General features: G+C 44.8%; 2 protein-coding genes across 2 annotated transcripts in view; both read right to left on the reverse strand.

Moving 5' to 3' along the window:
* The window catches only part of ttn (titin), a 206646-nt gene extending 198081 nt beyond the window's left edge, over positions 1-8565 (reverse strand). Inside the window, exons 1-7 of the mRNA XM_015391676.1 lie at positions 8354-8565; positions 4499-4602; positions 4209-4412; positions 1685-1972; positions 1529-1611; positions 1220-1431; positions 1061-1136 (exon numbers count right to left, since the gene is read on the reverse strand). Coding sequence (XP_015247162.1) covers positions 1061-1136; positions 1220-1431; positions 1529-1611; positions 1685-1972; positions 4209-4412; positions 4499-4589 — 954 coding nt within the window. The 5' untranslated portion in view covers positions 4590-4602; positions 8354-8565. The remainder of the gene's footprint in view (positions 1-1060; positions 1137-1219; positions 1432-1528; positions 1612-1684; positions 1973-4208; positions 4413-4498; positions 4603-8353) is intronic.
* Positions 8419-9256, reverse strand: part of ccdc141 (coiled-coil domain containing 141) — a 14858-nt gene continuing 14020 nt past the window's right edge. Inside the window, exon 13 of the mRNA XM_015391678.1 lies at positions 8419-8665. Coding sequence (XP_015247164.1) covers positions 8419-8665 — 247 coding nt within the window. The remainder of the gene's footprint in view (positions 8666-9256) is intronic.

Here is a 9256-nt window from a genome sequence, read left to right on the forward strand (position 1 = left end):
CACAGAATCTTTTTGCACATTGAATTCCTCACACTGGATGTTTATCTGGTGAAAATTCACCTGCAAAAAAATCGACAACAAATCTTTTGACCTTTTGGCAAATTCAAACCAAAGCAATCTATACTTGAGGAAGCCGAGCAGCTTCTAGCCGCTTCTTCCGGATCCAACTGAGAGCCATGTTGGACAGGGATAGCATCACTAGCTGTGATCAGCTTAGTTATATCATCAAGTCCTATTAGATGAAAAACTCTAATGGCCGTCTATTAGTAGCTATCTGATGTTTAGTGATCACATCTATTAAACCAGATAAACTCCTCATTCAGCTTCATTCAGCCGGGAACAAAGTTAATTTCATTGGATAGAAGCTGCTCGACCACATCGACTGTAGATTGCTTTGGCTTGAGTTCACTAAAAGTTCAACACTTTGCTGTTTAATTTTTTGCAGCCAAATTTTGACCAGTGTGAGGTGTACGGTTGGATAAAGGAGGAGTTATGCTGAGGGATCTGCCTCTTAATCTCAGTTAAATCTACTTGATGTTGCAGCTTTTTTTTTCTAGGTTTTATCATCATTGCAAGTGCAATAAAATTGACTCTCTGCACTTAATCCATCCCCTTTAGGAGCAGTGGGCGGCCATTGTTGGCGCCCGGGGATCAGTGTGGGGTAAAGGGTCTTGCTCAGGGACCCAGAGTGTCAGTCTGTGGGAGAGTATGGGACTTGAACTCAGAACCTCTGAGACCCAACGCTATACTCTAACTAGGCGACCACCCCCCCAGTGGACGAAGACTTTTGGGACATTTTGGACAACTGCACACTACAAAGTTAGTTCCATTGTGAATATGGATGAGCTGCACAGAGACTGTAGCTAAACATGGCAGATTATGTCCAACATCTAAAATGTGTTTTAGGAAGAACTGAGTTTAACTCTCTGATAAAGACTCTCCTGAACCTGATTGACTGAGGAAGAACCAGCTTTATATTAAATAAATTATTTCAAAAGCATGATGTTCCTTTACGATGGTAGCTTGAAAGTGGAGGTGAATGATCAGGTGAGGTGCTCACCTGTTTTCTGCTCATCACAGGAGACCTGACGGGTCTGATGGGAGAGACGGACATCCTGCTGGAGGGAGAGACGGGTCTGCGGAGGAGACGGCGTTTCGTTAGACCTCACAGCTCAGCGGTCTGAGCCCGGCTCCTCTGACTGCGGAGGCGGAGACTCACCTGACAGGTGCGGGCGTCGGCCCCTTCACGTGTCTTACAGGGGACGGGGACTGCTGCCGGCCTCCCGTTACCTTGGATACGAAGGACGGGGGGGACCTGGAGGTGGGTTTCGGGGGGACCCTCGGGGGGGTTTTGTGCGCGATGTGCTGAGTCATGATTCCTCCTTCCACGTGCATCTCCATCATGGTGGTGGCCTGGAAACTGGCCTCCATCTTCAGGAGGAAACAGACCAACGTTAGAAGCTGTCAGCAGCAGACATGGCGCGTAACGCCACAGAGCGCCACTAGGTGCTGCTCCAACGCCACTCACCCTCTCAACTCTGGACCCAGACGTCTCCATCTGGGACGTGGACATGATAGTCTTTGTTTTCTTAATGGGAACAACTTCTTCTCCTGCATCAGAGAAACCAGAAGGTTTAGTTCTGATCCAAACCACTGAGCTACCAGAACCAGAACCTGAGCTCACCTTGGACCAGAAGCTCGCAGGTGGACGTGGCGCGTCCGCTGCTGTTGGTAGCCGTCACTGAATACGTCCCAGAATCCTCCGGGAAGGCCTCTGCGATCAGCAGACTGTACAGGTCTCCGTCCTGGAGGATCTGGAAGTCGGTGGAGCTCTGGATCTCGGCTCCTTCTCTGTAGAACTTCACCACAGGTGTGGGGATTCCTGAGACTCTGACGCTCAGCCTCACCTGGCTGCCCTGACTCACAGAGGAGCTCTGGAGTCTCTGAAGGAAGGCGGGAGGTGCCGTCTCGGCTGCAGAGACACAGAGAACAGAAACCATCAACAAAAACCTGGAAAACCAATTAAAGTTAAAAAAAACAATCCACTGGACTTTGTTTCTAAGATTGAAGACGTTTCGCTTCCCATCCAGGAAGCTTTTTCAATTCAAAATGTCAGAAATAGCGTTGAGTTCAAGGCTTTATAGAGTGGACCAAAAACAAAACCTTGTTTTTGTTTAGAAAACATGCAAATTGAAATGATCAAACGAGTCCCCCCCTTTGGAATGGGGGTCATTTGGTTTCTTTGTTAGCCTGTAAATCCAGATACCTGTCTATGTCTCTGAAAGGGAGACATTAGAGGGAATTGTTAGCCTGGCTGAACAGGAAAGGTGTTCTGTTCTCTTGTAAGCTGCTGGTTTTTACCTGCAGCTGGCAGGTATATATGGTCAGTTTGATCTCCTCTGAGCCTCCCTGACCTTTGACCTCCTGGTCCTGCTGACCCCATTGGTTCTGCATCTGATGATCTGGACTATATCATCACATCATAAAGTCCAGATCCAGTTAAGGAAAGTTATGCTGCAGCAGCTGCATCTATATCGGTTTTATCACTGGATTAAATAACAAGCTCCGCCCACTCAGCTGACACCAGATAAATTTAGCCTCAGACCGAAGCGCAGCGCCTCGGAATAAACCTTTATTAATCTGACGGACGCTCAACCTGCTGCTGCCGCCGTCAACGGGTCGAATTTAAGAGCAAAATAATCCTAAATGATCAGTTTAACAGTGACTCAGCTATAAACTGCAGAAAGTTTTCTAATCCTGCCTGTTTCTGTTTTTTTTCCATCTTTAGACCTGCTTTAATCTGTGATCAGAGTCTAGGTTTAAAACTTCCATTTTTAAATCTTCCCCAAAGCTGTCAGCCAATCAGACGCCCCAGATTGGACAAGATGCATCAGCTGACGTTTAAACTATTCCTTTGTTTATTTTGTGTTATCTGTCAAATCTACAGTTTTTAAATAAAGAAAATTATTCTGAATTTCAGTTTCCAATGTTTTAGTTTCAAGGTATCTATCACTGATATTCCTGCTGGAAAATCAGAATCAACTCGATTCATTCAGCATCATCTGATGCTAACATCTGGATCAGAGCAGAAACGCATCCAGAGTTTCACACTAAAGCTTTGTTCTGAACATCCAGGCCACCGTAGCAGGAAGCCTTTGCTTTTACACAAGTTAAGTCTAGTTCATCTAGTTTAACTTTTATTCTTATTCTGTTCAGCAGATTTTCTTCATCGTAAAAACTAGAAAAACTAAAACCTCAAAACAACTCAAATAAATTTGTCTTTTTAAAACTTATTTTAATCATTCATAAATGTTCAAAGGTGTTTGCTCTAGTTTAACAAACTGCAGAGTGAATATTTCTATAATAAAAGAAGCAAAAACATGAATGCTAATTAATAAAAGATAAAGAACTGAGAGCAGCTGGTTGGTAGAAGAGTTTCCAGCTGATCAAAAGACTAAACAGGTTTTCCTTCATGTCTCCAGTTCTGTTACTAGATCAGCTAAATAAACGTCTCTGCTTAGTTTGTTAAGTTCCTTACACCTCTGTCCCTCCTGTCTCTGTCCCCCTGCCTCTGTCCTCCTGCCTCTCTCCTCCTGCCTCTGTCCTCCTCTCTCCGTCCCCCTGCCTCCGTGCTCCTGTCTAGTCCCTCCTGTCTCCACCCCCCTGCCTCTGTCCCTCCTGTCTCCATCTTCTGCCTCTGTCCCGCTGCCTCTGTCTCTGTCCCCCTGCCTCTGTCTCTGTCCCTCCTGCCTCCGTCCGTCCTGTCTCTATCCCTCCTGCCTCCGTCCGTCCTGTCTCTATCCCTCCTGCCTCCATCCCTCCTGTCACTGTCCCCCTGCCTCTCTCTAGTCCCTCCTGCCTCCGTCCCCCTGCCTCTGTCCTCCTGTCTCCGTCCCCCTGTCTCTGTCCTCTGCCTCTGTCCCCCTGCCTCTGTCTAGTCCCTCCTGTCTCCACCCCCCTGTCTCTGTTCCTCCTGCCTCCGTCCCTCCTGTCACTGTCCCCCTGCCTCCGTCCCCCTGCCTCCGTCCCCCTGCCTCTGTCCTCCTGTCTCCGTCCCCCTGCCTCCGTGCTCCTGTCTAGTCCCTCCTGTCTCTGTCCTCCTGTCTAGTCCCTCCTGTCTCCATCCCCTTGCCTCCGTCCCTCTTTCTCCGTCCCCCTGCCTCCGTCCCCCTGCCTCTGTCCCCCTGTGTCTGTCCTCCCAGTCCTACCTGTAACCAGGAGCTCAGCGGTGCTGGTGGCTTGCCCGGCGCCGTTGGTAGCTCTGACGGAGAAGCGCCCGCTGTGTGCGGCATTCACAGCGGGGATCCTCAGAACAGCGCGGCCGTCGCTGAACGAGAACTGGACGCCGGGCAGAGCTGCGGCGGAAAGAACCTGGCCATCACGGAACCAGCTCACCTCAGGAACTGGAGAACCTGCAGAGAAGGAGAACCAGAACCAGGAGGTGAGACCTTGAAGAAGCTCCTGGTCGGCGAGCCAGCGATCCAAACTTCCTTCTTACCACTAACTTGAGCCTCGAACGTGGCGGCACTACCCTCTAGTGCCACGACGCTCTGTAGCGGCTGAGTAAACGTCGGCGCCTGTGTTGACATCACGGTCGGCACCCTGAGGAAGACACAACCATCAGAACCTTCATCACTTCTGTCCTCATCATCATCATCATCATCAACTCTTAATGAGTAACTGGAACATAAACTGATTTTCCAGTTTCAGGTCTGGTCTCCTCTATTCTACTCTAAGATAAATTTATTCTGTTTATTGTTAAACTTCATGTTGTTCTAAACCAGTAAAACCATAAAGACATGAATCTCTCCTCCTTCTCACTCCACTAACAACTGGTTTATTCTGGTTATCTGGGATTTATCCGTCCAGCTGAAATACTTTAATCACTTTGAGTCAAATTAAGACAATTAAACCAGAAAGGATCCAAATGAAATGAAAATGAATGAAATGTTACTTTAATCCTCGTCTGTCAGAAAAAAAAACTAAAAATAAAATCAGAAAAAAAATTAAAACATCTAAGATCTGATAAACCTGCCGACAACAAATGCAGGAATGTTAGAAGATTTTCAGCAAGAAGAGGAAGAAAGTTTCACATGAAATGAACTTTACTCCATTTCTTTCAAAAGGAAACGACTTCTTTAACGAGATGGAAAAAATTAAAACGAAGAAAAACTGTAAACTCAGAGCAACAGGTAAAACAGTCCATAGGAGGACAAAGGAAGACTAGGGAGGAGGAAGGAGGACAAAGGAGAACAAAGGAAGACGAAGGAGGACGAGGGAGGTGGAAGGAGGACATGCCATGTCCCCAGACAGAACCCAGCCAGGTTTCTAACCATCAACCTTCCAGCTGTTCTGACTGAACTTTTGAAAGGAGGAATTATTTCTACTTTATTAACCTCTGAGGGGAAATTCTGGTTCTGAGCAAAAAACATCAAACGGACTGAACCCGGCTGAACCGGTTCCGGTCTGATCTGTACGTCTCCTTTCTGGACTCGTCCCACTTGGAGAGGATCCAGAGATCTCTGGGAACCCGGGGATTCCCTTCTGGACCGGTTCCTGTCTAAATGGACCTGATCCTCCTCAGAGAGGAAGATTCTCTGATCGGTTCTGGTTCCACCCAGACTCATCTGGTTCCCCCAGTTTGATGGTTCTGAATGTTTGTTCTGGAAGGTTCTGCTCATTTCTGACTGTTCCCACCAGTGGAACCACTGGGTCCATTCTGGGTCCATTCTGGGTCCATTCTGGGTCAAACCCACCCAGTCTAAATCTGGACCGGTCCTCTCCTGTCTGGTACCGGTTTCTGGTTCTGTTCTAGACATCAGTCCATTCATTCCTAGAAGCCAATCAGCGTTCTGACCCAGTTGGTTCCTGTTTTTGAGGACTGGATGAACAGGAAGTGGTTCTTCTGTTTCTAAAGCATCAGAACCAGCTGGTTCTGGGTTCATCCGAACAAACGGACCTCCATTTATAAATAAATCCACCTTAGACTGCAAACAGCGCCACTTTTCATTATTCAGTAACTAATCTGAATAATTGTGGTAAATTATGTTTCAGTTAATTGAATAAAAAATATTTAACAAAAATATCAGTTTTTTACTTAAATGTTTGATTTTAGCGTTTCCTTGATAAATGTCATCATTTTGGTGTGGTGTCATCATTATCTTCGGTATCGGTCGATGACGTCAGACATGTTTCTACTAATCAACCTGATAAAAACAGTAACTTTAGTTGATGTTTTTGTTTGTTTATGTTGAGAAATGTTTGAACTGCTGTTGTTTTTATTTAGTGTCAAAGGAAATAAAACATTTTATTATCAGTAATCTGCCCAAATGTTCCCATCGATGCGTCACCTTCATTTCTTCTCATCATTTTATCACCTTATTGGATCTGATTTGTTTTTCTAAGTAGTTTAATAAAGTGTTTTCTTTCCTTTTGAAGATGCTAATTAATTCCAGATATAAACGCTCTAGATCCTCAGCTTCACAATATTGTTAAAGTTTTCATGCAGATTGATTCAGAGACTCCAAACAGAACCGAACCTCTTTATCTGGACCAAAGCTTCCGGCTGGTATGTGGAGCTGATATGGAACCAGCTACCAGGAGCAGAACCGGTTCCAGCTGGAAAGAACCGACCCTGGCATGTCTGAGGACAAACATGGCGGATCTATCAAAGCTACTGAGATTAATTACGAATAAAAACTCAGTAAAGCTACTAAATTATTCACTGTAACATTACATCTTTAAATTAGATAAATAATTTGTTTAGTTCACTTCGGTTTTATTTATTTTCTTTACTAAATAATATATATTTTTAACATGAATTAAAATTTTTTTTTAAATCTGTTTAATTTTAATGTGTAAACAGAAACATTTTATAGATGCGCTGCCCCCTACAGGCAGATTCAGCTCATTACCAGTTATTTCCCTGAACGGATCACACTACAAAAATGATCTATAAGTAAAAACAAAATCCTAATTAAGTGTTCTTACCTTTATTTTGAGTATATAAATAAAATGATTTACCAATGGAATGACTATTTTTACTCCTAGAATAAGATAATTAGATAAAATGCTCCTAACATAAGACAATGCAAATGTTATTTCTTATTTTAAATGTAAAATGTCTACTTCCATTGGCAACGTGTCTCACTTAACCTCTCAATTCAAGACAAAATAAACTTAAAAAATAAACTTATTTTAAGACAAAATTACCTATTTAGATTTCTATTTTTTGCAGATCTGATTTATAAACAGGGAAACATTCGGTTCACCACATCCTGCTCAATCTCAGCTTCTAATCTCTATTATTGGGATAAACACCAAAAAAGGGACATTTAAACACAGCAACAAATGAAATATATAGAGGTATTTTTTTTAAATAAGAGTATTTTCCTTAGTTTGAGCAGGAAAGTGAGACAATGTCTCATTTTAACTGAATAATATCTGATTATCTTATTTTAAGGGGAGAACTTTCTCATTGTGTTGGCAGATTATCAGATTTATTCGCTAGAAGAGCTATATGTGTATATATTTTTATCTTTTTTATTTTTATCTTTATTATCTTGTGTAGTTGGATGTGTATATATAAATAAAACTGTAACTGGAGCATGTAACAAAAGTAATTTCCCTCTGGGACTGTTAAAGTATTTCTGATTCTGATAAAATTATTATAATCTACTTATTCTTACATCAATTTTTGTAGTAAAGTCTAAATGGTGTTTTTTTGTTTTTTAATGAATGTAACTTTCTGTAATAAAGAAACTGAATCAGAACCATCAGATTGGGAGAAAAGCTCAGAGCAGCAGGTTTCAGTTTCTCTCTATGTTCATTCAGAAGAAATAAACTTCAGACTTTCCTCTGAAAACAAAAGAACGCAGAGCGAAGTTTGATGATAAACGGAGTAAAAAATAAAATTAATACTTTCTTTTAAATGAAGCCAGAATGATGAGCTGAATCTAAATCCCAGAGCGTCTCAGTCATAAACTCTGATCATCAGAAGGACTCCTGCAGCTGCTGCTTTCCAAAATAAGAGCCTCAGAAAGGTGTTGCTGCTGTCAATCAGCCCACAGCCCAGAGGGGGGGGGGGGCTGTTAGTTAACACAGGGCAGCTATAAATAGCCCCCCCCAGCCCCCGGTTTGACGGACAGTCACCATGTGGGGCGCATATCTGAGAGCTGATAGCCCTGCTGCTGATTCCCTTAAAAAGCCATGCGCCGGTGGGGGTGGGGGGGCGGCAGCTATTCTGGGAGGTCCGCATCACCTTCAGCACAAACTCACTAAAAGGTTCTGGACCCTGAAAACCCAAAATCAGGACCCGGGTCCGTGTCGGTCGCCAACAATCAGAACCACTCACCTGTCAGCACAAGGATGCCTGGGGGGCCCTCAGCGGGGCGGGGGGGGGCAGCAAATCTAAAACCTTTATCCAGAAACAGTCAGAAAGTCCAGAAGAGCAGCCGAGCGGCGCAGGAAGCCCTCAGTAGAAAACAAAACTACAGGCGGGCGCCGTGTAGTTCTGTTCGTCCTCCTGACAGCAGTCCCTCCAGCCGAGGCGTCCAGGCCGGGAACGCTGACTCTGCTCAGGGCTGCCCACCGCCCGCCGGGGGCTTTATACGCCCCTGACATCACCATGGGAGGGGGCCTCTGATTGGTCGGCCCTGGGCTGATCCTGGGAGGGATGATAGGCGGACACTTTATACCGGTCATCACAGCTGCTGCGCAGGAATCAAGAAATCTGTTCAGGAAGAAACGAGTTCAGAACAATCAGGGTGAGGAAGAGGAGGAGGGATTTCAACTACAGACCAGCAGGCAGGAAAGCAGACATGTTAGGAAGAGGAGGGGTCAGTTTTCTTGAAGGCTCCTCATCGTCAGTAGAAACAGATTTTTATGGCTTCAATCTGAACATGTGGAAACTTTAACTTGTGTCCATCATTGGAGGTAAAGCAGCTCAGTCAGTCAGACTGGATCCAGCAGGTCTAGAAACATCAGCCGCCTGCAATCTGTCCACATTTCTCAGTCCCATTCAGGTCTGGACTTTGACTAGGCCACTCTAACTCCAGCACACTCCATGTTAGCTTCCCTCCGTGTGTCGGGCTGCTTCATCCTGCTGGAAGGAGAAGCTCTGCTCCAGTCTGTCCCATCATCCCACAGCATGACGCTGCCACCACCATGCAGGCCAGCTTGGAATGGACAAAGCTCCTAAATGTTTATTTAGGATGTGTGTCTCTACAGGGTGACACACATCTCTGCTTTCTGTCCA

The sequence above is a fragment of the Cyprinodon variegatus genome, unplaced genomic scaffold (assembly GCF_000732505.1).
Source record: "Cyprinodon variegatus isolate N-32 unplaced genomic scaffold, C_variegatus-1.0 Scaffold555, whole genome shotgun sequence".
In the NCBI taxonomy this organism is placed as follows: domain Eukaryota; kingdom Metazoa; phylum Chordata; class Actinopteri; order Cyprinodontiformes; family Cyprinodontidae; genus Cyprinodon; species Cyprinodon variegatus.